The following is a 24,384-nucleotide window of genomic DNA, read 5'->3' as shown; positions in this document are numbered from 1 at the left end:
CAGAACATGTAGGAACAGTTTGCATACATTTAAATGTACAAACCAAGTCCTGCCTCCAGTAACTCTAAACCATGCTCTACAGAGATCATGCAGCACTGACACCCGGACAGTCCAGAGGATGGATTTGTGCAGACTATCAAGCACACCAATTCAGCCTTGACATCAGCTAACAGAGCCTTTATGGCTTTTTTCTGGGCCCAAACCACCCTGTGATGACATCATGCACAGAGAGGGGGCGCCGCCACCAGCTACTTTCTCTGTGAGACACAGGCATCAGAGCAGTGCATGCTGGGAAACAGCTCAAGTGCCAAAGCATTTGGAAAGCTACAGCTGTTATTAGAAGAAATGAAAGATGAGAAGAGAGAGGTGTGCGTGTAAAGCAAGACAGTGAGAGTGCAGGGGAACAGCACCATTAGCATGTCTTACTGACCAGTACTCTTAACAAAAAAATCATTTCAGCGAGCCTTTTTATTCTACCTTTGCAAAACTTAAAACAACTATTTATGTATGAAAGTAGGTGGACTTTACTTTGGGGTCCGATTAGTATATATAAATGATATAGGATTGCTGCAGTCTTTAATAATCGCTGTCAAGGCAAACTATAGCCTGCACTTTCAATAATTCAGCAGGGAAGGCATGGTATATAGCTGCCTCTAACAAAGCTTTACAAAGGGCACTGGGAAGGTCTCCAACACAACGTCCAATAACAATGTGGAGTTGGAGTTTGCATATTTGATACAGGATCACAGACAATGGGGCGTGTGTGCCTACTTCACATTATTGCACCACCAGTCATGATATGGTGAACAGGCTGTAACTTGCCCTTTGCTATGACTAGCTTATCTTCATGCAGTGCTGACTGACAGAAGCATTCAACCTGCTTAAAGACCAAATCTCTTTGACATTTAAACAATACTACAAGTATTAGGTATCTTACTGCAGCGGATCAAATAAAGAGACATGGCAGGGGTGGAGAAAGCTATAACAACCAAGTAAGTTATTTGCCAAGATAAATCTCAAAGTGCATAAGGCAGATAAGCATTTATATTACCAAGCTTTTTGGAGTCTGTTTAAAGGTGGTTAACAATTAAACAGACCAATTTCCTGATTACTAAAGCAGCTACTTGTGCAGGTTACTGTCCAGCTGCACTGTCTTTAAAGCGGTTACCAGCCAATCAGTAACAAGTACTTTGCATGGCCATATTCTGCTTACTATAAAAAAATAAAGCACTAAAGTACTACAGTACTGCTTTATTCTACTTCCATCCCACCTGCAGCAGCTTGAAGCTATGAGGGAAAAACCAGTATGGAATTTTAGGAATTGTTATTGGCAATCTAGTTAAGATGTAAATATTAAAAAGCACACTTTGGCTGCTGTCCTAGTCAAAGTGCATGTAAGTCGTGGTAAACACTGGAGAATAAAAGTGTCTGAATAGCCGTTCCCCTGAACTAACAATGGTGAACACCTATGCCCTCCATATTACTGCAGAGAAAGAGCCAGTAGTCAAAAGAAAGTAGAGAAATCAGAGGGAGAGGAGGAAAGAGTATAAAGGAGATAGAGGGAGTAGCAAGTGGCTACAGAGTGCATTTTTTCATTCAGGTGCACACATGCTGCTCGGCACACACCCCATACCTGCCAGAAGTCCTGCAGAGAGGGAGGGGCAGAATGAGAAGGAGGGAGCGAGACAGAGGAGATGAAGAGGAGGTGAAGGGGGAAGGGGAGTTGGTTGGTGGAGAGTGGGGATCAGCAGATGTAATGATTGGGAAAATGAGGCAGAGAAAAAAAGAGGGGATGTTGGGAGACGGGGAGTTGACAATGATGGTTATTCAAGAGGAAGAGAAGAGAGAACATGGGGGGAGGGGTGTTATTTGTTACATGAATGAGAGAGAATGGTTGATAAGAGCATGAGAGAATAATCAACAGTTAACAACGTCAGGTCACATCAACATTGGATTACTGCAGCTGAAAAGCATACCAACATGATGAGGACAGAAAGAATAACCAGAGCGAGGCAGGGAAATAACAGCAGAAGGAGAGGTGCGCTTAAACGATTTGTCGAGCAAAGACAAGCAGTTAAAGATTTTTAAAACAATCGCGATACTGCACACATGGATGGAAAACAACACAATGAGCAGGTTGAGTCAATATGAACCACAACTGGTAAACAACCATACAAGTTTGTCTTACATAAAGACTGAACCTGGAACAAATTTAGTGTCAGCGGGAGATGGTGGACAGAAGGACGTACACCTACACATATTCCCACTTAACTATGCCCAAACATTGCAGTTGGCTTAGCTATTTTTAAATAAAACCATGGGAAGTGAGATACAGAGGCCTTTAGGAGACCTTTCATGGCATTCTCACACATGGTGTGGGCTTTAGCTTTGGTTTAGCTGAAATGCTCCCTTCGTACTTAACTATATTTCCATTCACTTCATGATTTAAACAGATATTGTACCATTACACTTCTCTGGGCATTTCATGTAGGTCTTACTCATTGTACTTTTCAGGTTTGTGTTAACCTAAATAGTAAAATGGAAAAAGTAATAGTTTACTCCTCTAAATTGCTAGAGGTGAGAAGAAGGTGTGTCTCTCTGGGCAAATGAGGAGTTAAGAAGATGGGAATCTCTCGGGCCACTCTAGCCATGGCAGTAAAATTGCCAGGGAAAATCCAAAGCTAAACATGCCTGGCAAATGCAAGAAACATGAGGACTGAAGCATCGGATCATTTACATAAACAGACAAGGGCCAGACAGGACGAGTGCTCCACTTTAATTTTGGTCTGCCACACAATTTCATAAGCCCCTTTGATTACTATATATCCCATACTTTTAACAGATTTTTAAAATATGGGTGAGTAAAAGTACTCTAGGTCTCACAAAACATAAGGTAAGGTAAAGCAAAAGAGCAGGAGCAGAGAAAGGAGTACAGGAAGAAACCTATGACAAAAAAGTAGACTGCAATCCCTCGCTACCTGTTCATCTGACTTCAATATGGAGATCAGGCAGAGACTCGTAGCAACCTGAGGCCTGATGAATTTTGTAATGAGGTTAGAAGCTACAATCGCCACACTGATGATTAGCTAATATTAAATGAACGCTTAGCTGTTGGGTGTTGAGAGGTGCTGTCCGAATCTATGGAAGGGCAGTAATGGTCACTAATCAATATCAATAAATGTACTTATGCAATATGATCTTGGTGATTTATATTCATGGAAATGTCAGCATTTAGAGCACTGGCACTAGCTCCCTGAAGTCAATCAGTGTCCATAAGGGGCCAGCCTATAATGCTTGCATGCTGCCATTGTCTTTGAAGAGGTCATTATACAGTGGGCGGGCCTTCTTTGTGCATGTCCCTATTATAGTTACTCTTAAGTGCTTTGTTAAAGGCACCTTCACACTAAATGGCTTTTCTGGCCTTTAATCCTTTTTCTGAATTTTAGAGCTCAAACAATAGTCAGAAAACAACACATTCGGGTTGGAAGCAGACAGCAAACGCAGGACCAAAAGCAAAGACACGAGCAAAGAAGTATATAAGATACTGTTCCTCTTCAATATTTAAGATGGCGGAGGCAAAAACATTTTTTGACTGTTATTCTAATCTAATATTTTGTTTTGACAAAACTGACTTACACACAACAGCTTAACAACAGAAACAAGGAAAATACAAAAAAATACAAGTTAAACATGTTATTCAGACAGCAGCATTAGATATTTGCTACTAATTTCTGGATTGTTTGCTGGATGTAATGATGTTTTCTATTTCTTTGCTTTCTCTTTGCCACTTTTGAAATGCTGCAATCCAACTTCCTGCGATAAGTATTTAATGTTTGTTCAACAGAGTTATAGATTCCTTTCATGCAAAGCTCTCCAGCATTACCAATTCATCCAGAAAAATGAACAAATGTAGTTCTGTCTCTATGCAAGATTTAATTCACAGTTTTCACACAAAGTTGCTAATATTTTACGAGTTAACCTGTGATTTGGCTCTAGTTATTTTTCTTTCAGAGGGGATAATACTGACTTTTATACTCACTTAATTTCAGTAAGACCAAACCTTATAAAACCTCACTCATAATTCCCTCTCTCTGTTTGCATATTTTTTTAAGTCATGAACAGATAAAAACCTTACTATAATCTGATGATTAAAAGGCTAATTATCAAGTGCAGACTTCATTTGCTTCATCTTTTCTGCATGAAGATACAATTCTAAATATTTTTAAATACATTTTTAAAAAAGGCATTTTTCTAAATGTCGACTTCACTTTGGTCTATTTCTGCTCAAGAAAAAAAAACACATCTTTTTTAGATTTGTGGATTATTCAGAGTAACTAGGCTGCTGATTAAGTTTTCAATGTTTTCAGTCTTTTAAAGCTAAAAACTAAAACAATCAACAATTTGTGTGACTGAAAAAATTCTTTTTCTTTTTTTTTATTTGTTTTTTATTTGATGAACTGATTCTTAAATCTGGGTAATAAACCCCTCTGTTGGACTAGTAAGATGTAACAAGCTTTGCAATAGGAAAGATATAAACCTTCTTCTCTTGCTTTACATTACATTCACAAAAATCCCACAACAGCTACTCTAAGCTGAATTTAAGAATTAAAAATTAAGCTATGACACAATTAAACTCCTGGTGACCTGCATGATGACCAAATAGACCAAGACCTAGACACCTGTTCCTTACCTTGCCATCATACCGCTTCACGATGAACTGGTCGAGGCCTAGATCTATGAAAAAAAGAGAGAGATACAAGGAGATTATAGATTTGGGCAGAAAAATTCTAACAAACGAAGACAGACTTATTAAGAGCATGAACCAGAGCAATTACATTTACTTGGTGTCACTGTTGAACCTCTGGTAACAAAAGACATGTGCTGGAGAATAATAATAGTCATTAACAAACCCATTTGCATTTTGCCAAACAATGATCAGCATTCAGCGTTTGCTGGCCTGATCATCAGTTACGACTCAGTTCTCAAACAAGGATTCATTTTATAGATCCAGATGAGCAACACAAACCAAGATCCACACCATGCAGGAATTGTATTTACACACAGATTATCTTGACACGAGTACTTTCAGGCATTTGGTTTAATTAGAAATCAGTGTTATTTCATGCCAACACAACAAACAATCACTTCGGTTACACACACACACACAATTTGGATCAGGTGAAAATCAGTCTCGATGCTTATTATTATGGTTCTGTTGCTTCTCCCTGAAAGGAGGACAGAAAATGTGATTTTTACTAAACTATTAATTATCCCTGAAAAATAAGTTCTTCGTTTTGCATAAAAGAGAGCCGCACCTTTTAATAAAGCTAAATCTAACTAACTTTGGTGTGAGGCGGCAATTTTCATCCATTATATGATAATTCATGCAGAACCTGCAGTCCTTTTAAATTCCAAAAGTCACACTCAAGCTTCTTTGGATCACACAGAGAGTAAGTTCAGACTGACCTCATTAAATCTAACTCTAACACAATAAAAAGACTTAAAAGTCTGTTTCATCTAAATTACAGGAAACCACAAATTAGTTCACTGGAGTATGAAAAAGCTACTTTTTTTCAGTAGTTGGTTCCCATGGAGAAGAATATAATATAAAATAATGTGGGCTGTGAGGATGTATAGACATTGATAAGCTTGATATTTAAAAACTCATTCTTTTTAATCTATATTGAGTATTACTCAGAAAGAGCAGACAGCTGTTGCACATCATCTACAACTTACATGCATCACTGCTATTAGAATTCAGCAGTTTTAATGGTGGAGGAAATTTGAAGCTCGTTGTGTAATAACAATATATTGTAAATAATCTAGCTTGAATAAAATGACAGTTTCCTATCCACCTTTGCACTGCATGTATGCACTGATACAATATTAGAACACTACAAGCATACACATGCTTGTAGTGTTCTAGTATTGTATCAGTATCATAAATCCCTCTGCTCATGAACATCGTGTAGTGAAAATGTGGCAAACTTGGACGGATCATATAGACATAACAGAAAAGAGGGTGAAACCATGCTGCTGTTGGTTGCTTGTCTAATGGGGTCAGTTCTGGAAAAGCGGTGAGCAAAAGTAAAACACTTGAATTCCTCAATTTAAAACAAGCAAACTGTTTTGTCATAAGATGACAGACTAACTAAAGCAAATTGCTGCGAAAATCTCAGCCTCACCTTTAACCCCTAAAGTTCTTGACCTTCCAGAAAGTACGAACCCTGGAAGTTAAGAAATAGTAACAAGTTTTTAAGTTGTACTAGACTTAGGTCCAAAAGGGTCCCAGAAAAATTTCTGCAGGGGGGGAAACTTATGAACAAAATCCTTTCTTTTGGCTTTGTTATCTGCTTGTCCATCAGAGCACAGTTTATCATTATTTTAATGCCAGTTTAGCAAAAGACAGTAACCTTAAATAAATGAATAGCTTTAAAATTGACACATGAGCGAAAGGTGAATCTAAGAATAAAAGGTTTGGGGACCAAGCTAAGCCAAGTCTTAAACATTATTAACAGATGGAATCGCTGAGAATCAACACAAATGTGAGACATCCAGACTAATCCTTATTGAGTGTTAAGCACGCTTGAGTCCTTTACTGTGAATGAAACGTTCTTTAACAATAAACCAAGAATACGACTGTGAATCTAACTGAATTTTGGAGTTGAATAGTAATGACAGATAGAGACGAGGGAGGTGATAAAACAAATCTATGCCAAGTTAAGCTTCCTAACTTCACAACTCTCCCATGGCTGTAGATCAAATATCTCTCACTGGCTCCATATTCGACGCCTGAGATCTGCTCTTGTTTGAACTTGTTAATTGATACACCAACTGCTGTGTCGTGACTTCTAAACACAGCATGACGGGACTACCCACCCCCTCCCTTCTCGTACTAGTATCCTTATAGCACGAACTTTCACAAGTCCAGAGCCATGTGTGTTGAGTGTCCCTGAACGGAGCACAGGGGAGGGGGGATGTGTTGGGTAAGGCGCTGCCATTTAAGTGACATGATCTCAGCATTTCTTAATGGAAACATCTTACCCTGTTTATTAATGACCATAAACAACCTGCATAGAAGTTGTGTAACTATATATCTCAGATCTCCAGGTTGTATTTGGGGCTACACTTCTACTGCAGGAGAGGAATCAGACTTGACATTTACTTATATCCACTGTGACAGACCAAAGAAGCTAAAGAGGGAGTACAATCATATGAAAGAGGAGGGTATGTCAGTGGGTGAAAGTATTGCCCTTTTCACACATGGGACACGTAACATTTCCAGCTCCATCAATCTGTTAAAGCAAGCAAATTTTGCCATTTACATCACTGTCATGCTAATGTTTCTCCTGAAATACCCAAAACGCTGATGGGACAAGCCATCACGAACATGATATGATCTACACAGGCCAGATTTGGCAGAACATCAAGTGAAATATAATACATGTGGTTAGAGTTTTGCCCACCAGGCATATATATTTTAGTAGCTACTTTGATCATTAGAGATGCATGTATGTATGTATGCAGATATCAAGGGAATGCATCCATAAACATATGAGCAAAAAAATGGAAAAATTATTAACCTCTAGCTTACAACCAACAACTCATCTGTCTGGAGTGAACTATACCATGTCATGTGCTCTTAGCTCCTAAATGATCCTTTCTCTGTGCTCTTGATAACTTCCTGTTATTACTGAAGCTACAGATGTTGCCATGTGAGTAAATATGTGGAATTAACTTGTTTTGGAAAAGCTTTTATCTTACTAGTATCTGATACTAGCAAGTATCTGCTCTGAGGCATTGACATTTCCATTTTGGCTTTAGCCACATTGGTGTTTTTGAGCCAAAGTTAACACACTACCCTGTCATCTAAATGTGGTTAATTCATCAGCTAATGATAGCAAGCTTTGCTAGCATTAGCATTTGGCTTTAGTCGTAATCCTTTAACCAAAACTATTTTAAGTTTTAGTCATAATTTAGGAATCTAAATTCTTATAATTTTAATCAATTTTTTAGTTAACTAAACATCTAAAGTTGATACACTTGACTATAATATGCATTGATGCATTGAGAGCATCCTCACTGGATGCATCACCACCTGGAACGGCAGCAGCACCGCTTACAACCGCAAAGCTCTCCAGAGAGTAGTGCGGTGTTCTGAACGGATAATTGGAGGTGAGCTTCCCTCCCTCCAAGACATCTACAGGAAGCGGTGCCTGAGGAAAGCGGGGAGGATCATCAAGGACTCCAGTCACCCCAGCCATAAACTGTTCAGACTACTTCCCTCAGGAAGGAGGTTCTGCAGCATCCGGTCCCGTACCAGAAGACTGAGAGACAGCTTTTTCCACCAGGCCATCAGACTGCTGAACACTTCATAGACACCTCAGCTTCACTACTGGAACTTCAACATTATGCACTCCATACTGTACATTAATGCCACTGTTTTGCACATGTCCAACTACCAACCTCTGTATATTTTATATATTTTATTTTATTGTTTACTCTATTTAATTTGTAAAATATGTATACATACCCACACCCCCACACACACGTAGAAAAACATATTTAGTATACACATCCAGTAATGCATATACTCTTATATATTGTACATATATTTATTACTTTCAGATGTAGCCATTCTTATATTTTGCTTGTTTTACGTTATTGTATTTTTGCACAACTCTGTTACTTGTGAAGCTCGCACACAAGAATTCCACTCGCATGTACTGTACCAGTGTACCTGCACATGTGATGTAACAATAAAAGTGATTTGATTTGATTTGATTTGACACGTCTTACTCATCTTACTCTCAAGCATTGAGATGTTGTTGTATTTTCATGGGAGCTAGCTGTGCTATCATTCAAAGCTTTCAACAGTCCTAAAAGGTTGTTACAAAGAGATAAATCAGTTGGAGAGACCAAACCCTTGTTGCACAACAATGTAAACAAAATTATTTCTGCTGTATAGTATACAGTTCAACATGGGAGTCTAAACGGGACTCCCATTTAGAACCAGCTTCAAGTGGCCACTTGAGAAACTGCAGTTTTTAGCACTTTTGCGCTGACTTCATTTTTTTAAAACTGGAGGCTGCCTTTGGTTACACGAAACCAATTTCAGCTTTCATTTATGTTTTTCAAAACAATGGACTGAAATCATTACTGGATCAATTTGATCTATTCCAGCCTCTGACTTGTTATAAAGAAGATAAGTAAATATTTATTTTAGAGTCATTTCAATCTGTAATAGATGTGAAATTGTAAAGTGAATGCAGGAATACTAAACATAATTTTGTAGAGGTCTGGCAACGAAAGGCCGGTAAACAGTGTCTTTACTCCTCTGATGTTTTAAACCAATGTCAGTGCTGGAATGTGTTTAGAAAAACTCCCATAAAAAAGCAGCTTGGAAACTTCGGTGAAATTAGTTAGAGCATCTCACACTGAGATGTTACTGCCATTTAAGGCATTCTCCAAAACAATCCTGCATTCTATTCAGCTGAACTAAATAAAATGAACTCCACAGTCTTCATCTTGTTTATACCATACCTATATCTGGTAATGTGAAGGCATGCATGCTGAAAGTGTTAGATAAATGTGTTACAGAAAACATGCTCACTCTCACATTAAGTCAGTGTGCAGATGCCATTAATGGAAAGAAGAGCATGCACAGAAAGAGCTAAAAGAATATAAGCAAAAGTGGTGAAATTAAGAACTTACTCTCAGGCTGCTTCTCATTAGGTGTGATGGAGCGTATGAAGTCCTGAGGCGTCATGTAAACCTCAGCATCTCCATGCTCATTGATGACCTTCAGAGTGGCAAAGTAGCGGAAAATCTTGTCTGGAGTTGAGTAGGCTCGTATCCTGTTCTCATACTCCATCACCTGCCAACCAGCCAGAAAGCAAAATTAATATCACAAGATTCCCACTTTAGGCAAAAGCTTTAATGTAATATACATAAAAATCAACAAGATCAAATCAAAGAACCAGCAATATTTCAACCATGTGTGTAGACAGAAAATAACGTGAGTTAAGTGAGAGTAGATTGAGTGAAGGGGAGCCCAGAGCAGCAGGAAACCAATTTGTCATCCTTGATCGGGAGGTATATTAACCTCCTGACTCAACTGCCACAAATTCAAATCAGGAACACAGAGTGTTTTCCTATTCGGGGTCAGTCTGCCTGCTAGGTTAATATGAAGGGAGAGTTACCAAAACTACATAAATCTGTAGACAACACAAATAACAGCTACAGACCATCAGCATGGCACGACACATTAGCCCCTGTCAACTGTTATTTGCTGCAATGCCATCCACTTTTCAGGAGAAAGTTTCAAACAGATGTGGAGTAGCTGGGAAACATACAGGGCAGTGTGTGTTTAGAATCTGTGTTGGGCTGGAACCCAAACAGGTGGTTATTTTGTGTGACATTGATTGATTGCATTCACTACAGAAACGTCTTTTGGCAAAAGAAAAAACATTTCAGAGCTTCAACTTTTTGTTATCAAACTCAGTTTTATGATAAATATCTGTGGGGAACAGTCACACAGTCACACTACATTCACTTCAATTTCATATTTATGATTACATGTGTCAGTGTCGGTACTCTCACTTTAGGAGACCTTAATAGTCTTTGGGGAAATCACCATGAGCATGTCTCCAGCAGAGGCAACCAACTGTGTATGGATGAAGGTCTATTAGACAGTTGTGTGGAAAGGGCAGAGAACTGAGTGACTGACAGAAAGACTGGGTTGCACTCTTCTTTCTCTCTAGCTTTCATCTGATTGTGTTTACAGATTATGGATCTCAGCATTTTCAACACTGATGAAGACATGAGCTGTCTTTCAAATTAAATAAAATATTCAAAAACCCAAACAAAACCAGGAAGGTAAAATTCAAGTCACACGAGGAACTTATTATTTTGTGTTTCGCATTTTCACTCAGTGTTGTGAAACATCTAAGACAGCGGTAGCACTCAGTTTAAAAAAGTGACACCACTGAATTTCAAACACAAACATTGGAGTAAAAATGTCTTCCTGCTGCATGATTTTGCATTATTATTATTTTTATTATTATTATTAAGCATCTCCTGATCTGACCACCTAATGAATAAAACACAAAGAAAGCCAAAATCTGTGGATATGCTCAGCATACACTTAAAATTCCAACACTGGACCACTTCAAAGACAGTCAACCCTTAGACATCTATTTGCTTTTTACAGACTGTGGCTGCTCCTCAGAGTGACTGCGCAATTTTTACATCATTCAAAAAAAAAAAAGTTCTTCCTCCTTTTTTTTGTTTTTATCCTCACATCCTCCAACAAGCAGTGCAACAAACACTGCTTATTTGGCATCAAATCAAAGATCCTTTGTTCTTTATCTCCATATCCTTTGTCATCTTCTGCCTAATTAACAGCAATAAAATCATAGGAGTGGGACATTCCTGTTCTTTATGCATGCTGATTACCCCATTACATTTCTTAGTCTCAGCAAATATTCTGTCAAAATATACTAGCTCTGGCATACTGGAAATTGCTTGCTGGGGGTTTCAAAACACCATTGTGGAGATGAATTAAATAGGAAGACTGACTGCATGGCTGAATGGTTATTGTTTATTGATCACCTTGCGGTCACGGAATCCAGAGCGTTGCTTCTTTTTTTTCCCCTCTCCACCTTCGTCTTTTTCATCCTCATCTCCACTGCTGGCCTCCACCGATTTCTCTGACTCCGTTTCGGAGTCTGGGTGTCTCCCAAAATCCGGTTCCTCTCCACTTACTTGCTCAGAGTGTCGAACAGAAGACCCAGCATCTGCATATGCTCTGGTTTTGTAAATAAATTTAACAAAAAGAGAGATCAGATTACAAAACAGATCAATACCTGGGGGACAGATCGATGTTATCTGAATAGATGAATAGATAGTTCAGCAATATGTCTTTGTGCTTTGCTCTAGTACCAAGTAGATCTCGGGAGGTATGTAGCAGACTGTGTTTTGCAGCTAGGTGTGTACTGTCGCTATGATGCTAAACAGATTGAAAAACAGAGAGGCAAAAGGGCCAGGAGATTATGTGCTCTGCTGTGTTTTGCTCATCGGTGCAGTGCGGGGAGGTTTTACTATGGCAGACTCCCACGTTACCATTTTTCTGACTAAACTGAAATTGGAATAATAATAATAAATAGCTGGGACTGTCTGGAGCAGGCTGAATAATTCAGTTTAATGACACGCGTTGAAAATGAAGCCCAGGGTGAAGGCCTGGAACAGTCTCGTTCCATCAGTCTCAAATGCCCTGAGTCGCCATCCATCACTCTGCCTCCTGCAGCACAGTCAGTGTGTCCCCATAGAGCTCTAACCTCAACACCTTCTCCAGCACATTGTCTTAACTAAACAACAGGCTTTAAGGCAATGGATAGCCATAAAAACACAACAAGCAGGAGAATGAAATGTAACATGTGCTCTAAAGTCTAGCTGCTTTTGAGTACTGAGCCAAAAGCAATTCCTAATTTGCTCAATGAACCTCAAGTCCTGTTCACTGAATGCTGTCCCATAGAACAGTGCTGAAGTTTAAACACATGATGGAAAACCCACTTCAAAAAATGGCGTGTCATTCAAGTGACAAAAAATCAATAAAAATGAAACTCAACAAACATGTTTAAATTGAATTCCCAGACATGCCACATTGTATTAAGCAACACTAGACAGGCCTTCAGCCGAGAAGCAATCTGCACCTTGAGCAGGCTGCTTGTAAATCACTGAGTTGTTTACACATCAGCTTGCTTCAAATTGCTTCTTAAGGAACAAATGCAGTATTTTTTTAAGACCACTATTATTTTAAGAGCAATAAAATGAGGCACAAGGGTGTAAAAAAACAAAACAAAAAACTACCTCTTCCACAGCAGTCCAGCACTAGCAGACACACCGGTTACCCCAGCTAGGGCTGCCAGCATCAGCCTTCTCCGGCCAGACTCTCGCACTGCCCCGCTGTGATAACGCCGGGACAGCTGCGCGAGCCCCACTGAAACTGCGGACAATGCCCGCAAGTGGAACATCCTGCAGAGGGACGAGAGTAAAGGTGAGACAAAGACAGATGACACTCTTGCAGTATCGGTATGTACAATGACAGAAAAAAGCAACACACACCTATTAAATTGTGTTTCTGTTTTGTATTCTACTACTGTATGCCAAAACTGAATAAATAAAAACTATGAAATAATTTCATGTTAAGTATGTGAATACAAAGGATATGAAAATTCTGAGCTGAGTACATAGTTTCATAACTTTTATCTGTCTTAGAAATCACCAGTTAAAGCTACCTCAGATTAGAGCCCACATCAGTGCTTTGCAGAGTTTAAGTCACAGACAGATCTCAACCGTGGTAAAGAAAGTTTAGAAGCCTCGTAAGGAAATCAAAGAAGACCAAATTCATCTTGTCTTGTTAACGTCTGAAGAGGAGCAATGAAAGCATCCTGACTGGAAACATCACAATCTGGTATGAGATGTGCACAGCAGAGACTGGATGGGTGCTGTGGGCGAATTAAACCCCCCTCAAGAGTATCCCAACCACCCATCTACACATCATAAGTGGTATTAGGGAGTTGAGCCCAATATCCACCTTGCTATCACCTGGCAAGCAAAACGGGAGTATCTGCTGCTGTAATATCAGCAGTTTCTTTCCTCATGCTGTGAACTTACTGCATACTTTAGTGCAGTTTTTTATTCAGTTTATTCAGTCATTCTTTTACATTTTTGTTAGCACCATAGCAGATTACATGTAGACTATATGTGCCATCATTTGATCATCTTGCACAATTATAATAAATGTTGAAACAACTTTCTGATAAGTCCGTGTGAATCAGCCCTTCATAGTCAATCTGCTGCAAAGATTATTAACCAAACAAACCTGGTCAAAGACCACACAGGTGAAGGTCTGCCCTCTGTGCTTCCTGCTCAGCACCTATTAACACCCATCCCTGTATATTTAGTGACTAATTTAAGCATTTTTTTTTTGTTTTAAAGTTATTACTTTGTAAACTCTTTGATTAAACGTATTGGACAATTGAATCATTATATATGTGTGCACACCTATATTTCATTAACTCCCTTAGTTAGGATAATAAAAACAGAAACCTGTACTTTGGCCTTAAGATTTGTAGCCACAGTTGTAGTATTTTTATTTGCTTTGATTTTGATTCCAACAAACAGCATGTCAGGCAGTCGGATTTCCACTGTGAAGTAAGGATGCCTGATTATAGCAGAAATCAAAACTAGGATTATTTAGCTGAGATTTAACACATTTACTTAAAAAAAACATACATAAAAAAAAAATGATTAGTGGATTAGAATGGCAGTGTGCTATCCCTTTAAACTGGCCGTAGGTGGGGATGTAAGAGTGATTGGTTGTTTGCTTTTTCTACGCACTTTGTCCGCTGATATGGACTCCAATCCCAGCCAATCCTGATCAGATACGAATGTAAGATAACAAAGGAACAGACAGATAGATGGATGAACTACACATGTGGATTCATACCACAAGATCCTCTAAACACTGTAAAGCTAGCACATAGCTACCACAGTACTAAACACCTACCTTGTCCAATTATAAACCATGGAAGTCATAGGTAAGGATTTGCAGATTTTAACCCCCCCAAAAAAGTAATTAACAGTCACCTCAAGAGACAAAGCTTAGAACAATGGGAGTTCACCATTGGGATCTGCCTTCACATGGCACTGTAGACAAAATGGTTCCCTAAAAAGTCAATGTAGAAGGTCCTGGTTTTCCCACATACCTCAATTAATAAACAACGGAAAATCAGGGATAAAACTAATTGCCACCAGTGCACCTAAGCTCCAGAACTTCATTTTCAGCTATACTGTTGCTTAATTCTTCAGTGTCACGGAAAGATGATTAACAATTAGGAAAGGGGCTACTGGTGTGTATCTGTAGCTCCCATGTGTGCACTTTTCAAACTACATGATGGAGGAGTTAACCCCACTGAGGCTCAAAGCTACCACCTGTCAATATCCTATTAACAATTCAGGCACCAACTGTCAAGCAGACTCAGCAGAAAGAACAGTGAAACATGGCATATGCTAATTGGAGTGTTCAGTAGCCCATGACAATAAGGACTAAAGGGAACAGTGAGCATGCATCCACACTATTATACTTTTTGGGACTGGGGGAAAGCCTAATGGTAAAGGAACGACACCAAAACTTTATAGAAACAGACCAAAACTCACATGATGCAACAAGAAAGCCCAAAAATGCAAGTCGTTGGTGTTGCAGAAATCTTTAGTATTAATAAACTTCTTTATATTTTAATGCCTTTCCAAAATTCACCAAGGTACATGTACAGTAAACAAAGATTTTCAAAATGCAAACTAACTAACATATTTATGACACTGGTATATCCCCACAGTTGTGTGAGAGCCAGTGAGTGTCTGCACATATGCCCACACATTCATCCCCTGAATGTCTTTCCAGCAGTTTGAAATTAGTTGGCTCCCAGAACAGCAGCTGACCAAATGTTATTTGCAACTCTGTGTTATCTAACTCATAATTACTGAGTTCACTGTTGAGTGCTTTCATTTTCACTAGAATGCACTCATTTTGTCTGAGTTTTTGAATCCAGCACATTTTCATCGCAGCACTTTGCTTTCACACCTCCCCAAAAACTTCGATGCCTAGTTCAACTGGAGCTAAGACGATAGAAAGCGGTTTAAAAACTTGAATGAAGGTCTCCAAAGGTGAACTGTTAAATGCAAAGTTTGCTGAGGCGTGAGTGCTGCTGGTTTGGAAATCCAAACCAGACAGCCACCTATTCCCCGCAACCTCCACTACATTTTGATATTACGATATTTACGATATTTACGATATTTAAATTAAAATAAAGCCATTGTTCAAAATAAAGTTTTTAAAATATAATGCACCAGTTTTTGCATAGAAATGATATGATATCAATATTAACCAACCGTTTGCCATTTTATGCAAATATAATTACCTACATTTTCACAAAGAAGTTGGATAACAGGTCCTAAGTACAGTCAGTTAGATTTCTTTGGCATTAACTAATACTCTGTAGCTAGCACAGCAGCTCAATGGCTACATCGTTTTGCTAGAATAACAGATTTAGGTTTGGAAACCTTTTACAGCACTTAAAGTAACAAAACTACATGTTATCAACTTCAGCAATGTTATCTGTAATTCAGCTGTCTTCGGCAGCCTGTCTCTCCCAAACAACATCTCCAGCCCTACACAAAGCCAAGTGGAAAGCTAGTAATTTGTTTATTAGTCTAAAACCAAAGATGAACAGATGCTGAGTGATCTCAAACATATGTAAGTCTCATAGCAGGTTAGTGAGTCCTGGCTATAGCACTATTTGCTCTGCTGCTGAGTTACAGCTACACCACCAAACAAAGAGTATGGGCTTTTACTCTCACTGTTTTTGCCTTTTCACAGCAGAGGCAGCAACACAGTTATTGACACTCTGAAATGCTCCTCTGTACAGAGTAACAGAACAAAACAAAGACTAAGAAAAAGTGAGATGGCAGGGAAACCACCCCAGGGGTGGTGTTGCAGCAATGTGATGTCTGGACACTGCTCCTGACTGTAACAACTATGGCAGCTACGGTGATTACTGTACTGCAGCTGAAAGAATTTGTAATGATTTTAGCTCTCAGCAGTACCTTGGGTTTTATTTGATTTTGGGAAGTAAGGCAGTAAGGTGCATTACTTAACTTTACTACACTGCAAAATATGGAGCAATGACACTTTATGTACTACAAAACTGAAGAACTAATGTCATATTTTTTGTATATTTTTTCAAATTCTGACTTGACACAATCTCGTGAATCCTTTCCTCCAACCGCCAGACAAGAAGACAAGCACACACATGCGCCAGATTCAATTTAAAAAGAAAAAGAAAAAGGGATGAACATAAAATATGGATTTAAATTTCTTGATCTTTTTGATTCCTAGCTACTAGTTGAGGGTCACTCATTTAAACTAGTTAATAATGTTTGCTTAAATCTTTGAAATACATCTACCAAGTGAAATTAAACATTTTCAAAGGGGAAGTTATACACGCTCTGTGTAATCTCCAAATGGGAAGCCTAAAGCTTGTTCAGATAATAACTTTGTGAAAGGACACTGGAAACTAACTTGCATAAAAGCCAGTGAGCCACACTACAACAAAAACCTGCCCATTCGTTATGTCTAACTATGTAAAGAAATGAAGCAGTCAGTCCAAAATTTGCTTCTCATTCATATCTATGTGGCATATATACATTTATTCGGTTTCTACTCTGCTCTATTTTACCGTGTGCACGTTCTGTATAATGAAAAACATACATCTTTCATCTGAACAAAACAGCAAAGCTGTAAAAGAGAGAATATCATAAGGAAAACAGCATTTCATCATCCTTTCAGTCTGATCACAAACCAACAAAGAGTCCTTCAATGTACTCTTTTGAAAACCTTACATTAAAAAAGTTTTAAAAGCGTGCATATTTTGATTACAAACTAAAGGTAATTGTAAGCTGTTAGAGTTCCTGATATATATTTTTAATTAGGTTATAATGGAGTAACATCTGATAAATTTTTTTCTTTCTTTGCACCTGTACTTAACCATGCAGGAATGCTTTGTCTTGGCACGTTTTTGGAGAAATTTGAGTGCGAGACTTCATTCCTTTGGCATGCTCAAACTTTGAGTGCTTTTGATTGCAATGCTTGTCTCCTCATCAACTCCATCAACGCAAGCTAAATCTGGAACACAGCAGCCACAACAAAGGGGGTGGCTGTGTTAAAGTTAAATGCTCATTATTATCAAAGTACATGTAAAAATATCCTAAACCTTGCAGAGCATGACTTAGCTACTTATTAAACTCCATCCTGTTATTACAGCTTTATAAATCCAGTGCCGCCCTCACGATATCAGGCAACTTTTTTCATGTATTTATGAGTGTTTAAAAATGATTAATTTACATCATATTTCAAGAATTCAGTCTAATTTTTTGAATCCAGCACATTTTTAATTAGAGAGTTTTGCTTTTACACTTTCCCAGAAGCTCAATGCTAAGTTCAGCTGAAGCTACAATGATAGAAAACTATCATCGTAAGTCTAGTTACAAGGCACACTGGACCTGGACTTGAAGAAGGAGCAGGTAAATCAATGTCCTCAACAATTATTCTTCACTACCTAAAAGCAAACCTTTTTTTAATATAAAATGTGTGTGTGTGTGTGTGTGTGTGTGTGTGTGTTTGGGGGGGGGGGGGGGGGGGTGTAATCTAAATAGCCTATGGCATTAAAAATTACATTTTATGATCTCAGGTGAGACCACAGATTCATTCCAGTTAAACAACAGCAAATATAGCAGTTCTTTTTGCTGCTTGGGGATCTTTTTTTCCCACCCTAGGGGTACACATACACAGAGAGATGGGGTTATTTTCAGAAGTATCAAGAGCATTCAGAATTTTAAAAAGAACAGTTTGGATATATGGACCAGTACCTCATTAAAAAGAAATAACTAAAGCTTTCAGAAACTGCATATCGTTGTCAAGTGTATCTGGGTCAGGACTTTCTCACCTTTGTTACAATACACTGGCTGCCTGGTAGCTGATTTTAAACTTACAGAAATTACTTCTAAAGCCTTACATGGCCTCTTACATACATGCATTATACATTTACTCATACTTGTGCTCCTCAATTCAAACCAAGCTTTTAAAAATCATATACATAACATAAAAGACAAACATGCAGACCTGAATTTTTAATGGGTGTTTTGCGACACCCAACCCAAAAAAGCTATGTATTGTTCCCAAATAAATTAGGAAATGTTTTCTTTGGGTAAGAGCTAGCATTGCACTATCCTTTGAAGCATAATCATTTTAGTCTCTGGGTGTTTCGTGTAAACATGCAATAATAATAATCTTAGACAAACAACTGAAAGATACACCTTCCTGTGTTTGTGTTCAATATGACATGGCCCACTGTTAACACAACACCAAAAACACACACAAAAACAGCTAGCTGTCAACAACTGGCTCAAAAACACTGGTTAAGGTGATGTTAGTGTTGCGTTTGGCATGTTGAAACGGAAACACGAACAGCTAGAGCTGTTCATTTGATAGTGATCCCAGTGTTTTGTTTTTAGCCGCAAGTTAACTTCGTTGACAACAGCATGACGGGCTACAAGGTTAGCAGCTACCCGTCTAACCAATAATAAACTAAATGCTTCTATCGTCAGTCACTTGTTAATGTCAATATTTAGCTGGTTAGTTCGGCAGTCAAGTAATTGTTTCGTGGGGTAACTCACGCTGGCGAGCTAGCTAGTTAACGTTAGATTTAATGGCAAGTGCTAGCTCTACTAGCAGCTATTTCATCGTTTTGTTACACACTGCGTCATTACGGAGCTTTCTTATAGCTCATAGGAGGCACGGTTACTTACATAAGCAGCGATAAAAACACCACTCAGTCCAAAGTAATAACGTCTTCACCGATTCAGAGTACGTCTTTGCTCAGTGTGTCTGCAGTGATGGAGTACTGCGCTAATAGTTCCGTGTTTCAGAGAGGGTGGGACAACATCTCCGTACCAGCCCCATGCATTTCACACAGGCACCCTCCCATCATCCCTCCGTCCAGGTTTAGGCGGAATTACAGTGTAAGTAAAGGAAAATCAAAAGTCTTGTGGGGACTTTAAGTTGTCTAATCGAATAGGTACATTATGGTCAGCACAGCACAACTGTTTTACTTTTTTTTTTTTATAGGGCTTACAGAGAAGGGTCCAAAAAGAGAAAATATTCAGAGAGTGGCAGTTCTCTTTGTGAACAGACAGACTGCTTCAAGGGAAGGCAATGCACTCAACTCACTCAAATAACCACTCTTTACAAGGAAGGCATGCAGAAGAGCATCTGTGAACACACAACACACTGCTACAGCTGCATAGGACCTCACCAAGTGGGACTCTTATTAGCTCAGAACAGGAAAGAGGCTGCAATTGACACAAACTCACCAAAACTGGACAATAGAAGACTGGGGAAACATCGCCTGGTCGGACAAGTCTCGGTGTCTGTTCTAACAGTTGGCTGGTAGGTTCAGAATTTAGTGTAAAGACCATGAAGGCGTGGATCCATCCTGCCTCACAGCAGTAGTTTAGGCTGCTGCTGCTGGTGGTGTAATGTTGTGAGGGATTGTTTTTTTAACCAACTGAGCCTCATTTAAACACCACAGCATAGCATACCATCCTTTTATGACCACAATGTACCAATCTTCTGATGAGTACATTTAGCAAGATAACGCACCATGTTGTACAGCTGAAATAATCTCGAACTGGTTTCTTGAGCATGACAATGAGTGCACTTTACTCCACAGTAATAAGATCTTAATGCAATAGAGCATCTCTGGAATGCAGAAGAACAGGAGGGTCGCTTCATGGGTTTGCAGCCCAAAAATCTGAATCAACTGTGTGATGCTGTCATTCCAATATGCCCCAAAACTTCTGAGGTACTGTTTCCAGTACCTTATTGAATCAATACCATGAAGAATTCTGAGGGGAAAAGGGCTCCTACCCAGTACAAGTAAGGTGTACCTACTAATGTTAGGCCTAAATACAGATTCAACAATTCTATTTCAGGTTTAAAATTTTAGAATAAAATAAATTTCATTTGGTATTATGTAACAATATTAAACTGAACTGAAAGAGAGTGTCTGATTTCAGTCATATGTCTTTATAGAGTTCCAGATTAAATAACGAGCCTCTCCACAGTGTGCCAGTTATAATTGTTGCCTTGAAGAGCCAACATATCTGGTGGTTTGCATGCAAAATGTGAAAGGAAAAACTGGAGAGCGGCTGAGCTTGCCTTGGGACGTTTCATGACTGCAGGCTTTTGTCACATCCACTAACAATGTCACCCAAATTTCACAATGATGCACAACCTAGGCCTTTAGAAATGCCAGAAATGTCAGAAGAGTTCTAATAATATTAATTATTCTCATTAGTCAGACTTAGATTGATAACATTTATCCCTTAGCTACTAAGTGAAATGAATGAACACGCAAGATATATCTGAAATTGAACACACAAGCCTTAAAGACGTTATATGTCCACCTAACAGCCTCAGGTCATACAATCTTTGCATTACATGCAGTAGGATGCAATACTTATGCAACCAGGTGTCATGGCTTAAACTATAAATTTATAATAACTCAGTGAAATGCTTCATTGAGTCAGCTCTCTATGATTGTTTGTGTCTCTGTCTGTGTGTGTTGTCTCAAACAGGTGATACAAACTTGAAGTGATTATCAACAGTATAATAATATCACATGCTCACACACCGCAACTAATATTGCTGCCTTCCTCCTTTGCAAATTGTCACCCATTCCCCTTCCTTTTATCTTTTCATAAAATCTTTGTTAGAACAAATTGTATCTGTGCTGTCTTTTAGTCTACAGTTGTTTGTTTTTTCTTAAATAAGGGACACTGTTTAAATATGCCTGCAGCTCCTCAGCATAGAGTTCATTAGGACTCACAATGTATCACCAGAATGCCACAATAGAAACCTGTCAAATACTGAAATTTCAAATTGGATGTTATTAGTTTTACTACAATAACCTCAGCGTCACCTAGAACTCCACAGCAGTGCTCTTATTCATATTGACTCCTTTATTGACCCATAAACATGTATAACATCAAAGTTGGTTTATAACATTTTGTACAAAATTAATGGGCTACAGTTCAGAGAATGGAAATGGAGTTTCTATGAAACTTGTGAGACAAGAAAAAAAAAGAATGCATGCAGTGCAAATGTCAGCCTACATATAAATAAATATGAACATCCAGGCCAAAAATGTTTCTGTAGGCATGGAAGCATATTCAGAAACATGTCTTCCTTCCACTACTGATCAAAGCCATCCTGCAAATGTGGCAGTGCAAAGGTGGAGCAGGAGATAAGACCAAACCTCAACTGTTTTTAGAAGGATGTTTAGACACTGTTGTTAACTCTTTTAATTTTGGTTGGTTTAAGAGGGTGTCACACTGTTGAGAACCACACTGAGGAACACCTTTGTAAATCCATGAAGGTGTGTTGTTCGTCTGCAACAACAACAACACCTTCTTTTTTATTCTTTTTTTGACATGAGAACAAAAGCTGGCTCCACTAACATCAGTCTTATTTCTCTGACGTATTCCACGTCTGCACACCCATGCATGCTGTCTTTGAGCGTTACTTCTTTCATAAAACCACGGGTGGAGCTCTTTTGTATTTTCACGCTGGGCGACATTTCATTCAAGTACAGACATGTGTGAACACTCATATTTACGTGGCAACCAAACACACCTCATTTTGTACTCTCCTCAAATCACTCATCATGACCTTGAGAAATGGTGGCAGAGGGTGTTTCAAATCTGTACCGTCTCTATTAAAATTAAATTAAAAATTCAATCATATGAGGATAACTGGGGGAAAAAAAAGATTACTGTCAGCAGTGGTTTTATTTGAGTCGCACAAATTTAGTGCTGTAGAGACTTGTCATGTCCAATTTATATCAGTAATTTAATTTTTATTTTAATTTGTGTATTAACACGAGTGTCTTAGTGAAATTAACTGGGCTATCATTGAGATTTTCCATAAAGTGGTTTTTTTTTCCCACTTTGGTTTGGATATATCTAAATACTTAGTTACTTTCAAAAGGAATGGTGTCACCTGGTCTTATTTTCTTGCACCTGCAGTGTTAGTGTCTTTACGTTGGTGATAACTCACCCGAAGTATCATAACTGTAGATTTTGAGGAAGATAAGAAGTTGTGCTGTTACAATAATGTGGCATGTAGGGCATTTTAGGTTACACTGAGATCAAACACCACGGTCTGATATGTATAGCTTCTCTTTATTAGCTGATTTAATGCTGTGGACACAGTTTGGAGTACAAACAAATCATACACGTCTTAGCTCTAATGAAATCTAATACATGCAGGTAGCTTTTCTTTGCTGCAAGCTCTTTAGTTTACACTGCTGACGCATCATGTGCAAATGCACCACCGCCGTGACACAGTTAGAGCAGACGTCTAAAGGTTTATTTGAGCCAGTGCACGGTAGTGTTTGGCACCACACAAAAGATCCGCCCTGTGAATCGATGCAGGCTTGAGGCCTTGAGCAGATCCTTGTCCATGACTGGGAATTTGCATTTAAATTGCATCACCCACACAGCCTGATGCAGTGCACCTGAGGAAGTACAGAAGGAATTGGGATGAGTTCAGGAGCAATGACATACTGCTACTGTATTTGAAATAAACACATTATAAAAAACATAAGACAAGCAACAAAACAACGAATTTGACTCATTCCTTATCTTTCTGCTCCTTACTTTGGATCTAAAGTTGTGATAAGAAACCATGTGATCACATAAATCACTGCGGTGAATTACACAAAATGTGTTTGTTTTTGTCTTTTAAGAGTTGCCTATCTGGACTCACCCTTGACCAACACAGGTGTGGTAGGTGGTATTATATGATGGGCTTGGTCAAAGATTACAGACAAAAACAGGTTGCATTCCACGGTGGGGAGTCTCCTTGACATTCATTGACCAAACAGACCCATTAGCACTCCCATTAGCTGAATTTGCAGTGGATGGATGATTCTCCAGAAAACAGTGCACCTCATAAACTGCTTGCCCCATTGAACGGCCACAGAAGCTCTGAAATGTAATGAAAGCCTACCTGTTTAAAAGCCGATGAAGACCAGTTCACTTATATTTGATCCAGGAACACAAGTGTGACTGAAGGACAGGTTATATTTGATATTTGGCTATAGATGGATAGAGTGACGAGTGACAGAAAGACATTCAGACAGGTTGCACTGTGCACTGTGTTAAGTGTGAAGCTTTAAGAATGAAACCCTCTTTTTAAAAAACAACAAAAACATAGTACACATGTTTTCTTATTTGGTTAAACACATTAGACATAAAAACAATGATTGTCACCGAGATGTGTGTATATAGTTCCTTCACCCATGCCACTATCACCAGACTTCTTTTTTTTTTTTGAATTGCAGTAGGGTATATTGTCACTGGAGACAGGTGTACTGCAGTCTTCGCATAACATACATTTTTTTGAACTAGTGCGCACAGAAGTGCATTATCTTAGCACACTGGTGCAACACTGGGCATGTGTATATCATAGTCCAGCCCCGCAAACCCGCCCACCCCTCCCTCTGTGCTTCTTCGGTGCCTCTCCGTCCGCCCGCCCGCAGCAGTCTCCTTCACGGCGAGCTTTCACTACAGAGATGGCTGTGAAAGTGTGTAGATCAGTACTCCTCTTGTCCCGGAGCAGCGGAGCGGTGGCCAGCAGCCGCCCCGCACTTGTTGTCTCTTCACAGCGGCATCATCAGCATATAAGACCGGTAAGTCCCA

General features: G+C 38.9%; 2 protein-coding genes across 3 annotated transcripts in view; one reads left to right on the top strand and one right to left on the bottom strand.

Moving 5' to 3' along the window:
- micu1 (mitochondrial calcium uptake 1) overlaps positions 1 to 19,538 on the bottom strand; it is a 35,844-nt gene extending 16,306 nt beyond the window's left edge. Inside the window, exons 1-5 of the mRNA XM_085478048.1 lie at positions 19,429 to 19,538; positions 12,871 to 13,035; positions 11,614 to 11,809; positions 9,715 to 9,877; positions 4,691 to 4,734 (exon numbers count right to left, since the gene is read on the bottom strand). Coding sequence (XP_085334174.1) covers positions 4,691 to 4,734; positions 9,715 to 9,877; positions 11,614 to 11,809; positions 12,871 to 13,035; positions 19,429 to 19,430 — 570 coding nt within the window. The 5' untranslated portion in view covers positions 19,431 to 19,538. The remainder of the gene's footprint in view (positions 1 to 4,690; positions 4,735 to 9,714; positions 9,878 to 11,613; positions 11,810 to 12,870; positions 13,036 to 19,428) is intronic.
- Positions 19,539 to 24,195: 4,657 nt separating this feature from the next.
- mcu (mitochondrial calcium uniporter) overlaps positions 24,196 to 24,384 on the top strand; it is a 65,994-nt gene continuing 65,805 nt past the window's right edge. For both annotated transcript variants that reach the window (XM_085478044.1, XM_085478043.1), the window contains exon 1: positions 24,196 to 24,374. In XM_085478044.1, the coding sequence (XP_085334170.1) occupies positions 24,258 to 24,374 (117 nt within the window). In that variant the 5' untranslated portion in view covers positions 24,196 to 24,257. The remainder of the gene's footprint in view (positions 24,375 to 24,384) is intronic.

Source organism: Copadichromis virginalis, linkage group LG13 (genome assembly GCF_057382275.1).
Source record: "Copadichromis virginalis isolate Kocher_CV1m ecotype Utaka linkage group LG13, C_Virginalis_male_GT1.1, whole genome shotgun sequence".
Classification (NCBI taxonomy): Eukaryota; Metazoa; Chordata; class Actinopteri; order Cichliformes; family Cichlidae; genus Copadichromis; species Copadichromis virginalis.
This window is presented reverse-complemented; position numbering and strand designations above follow the sequence as displayed.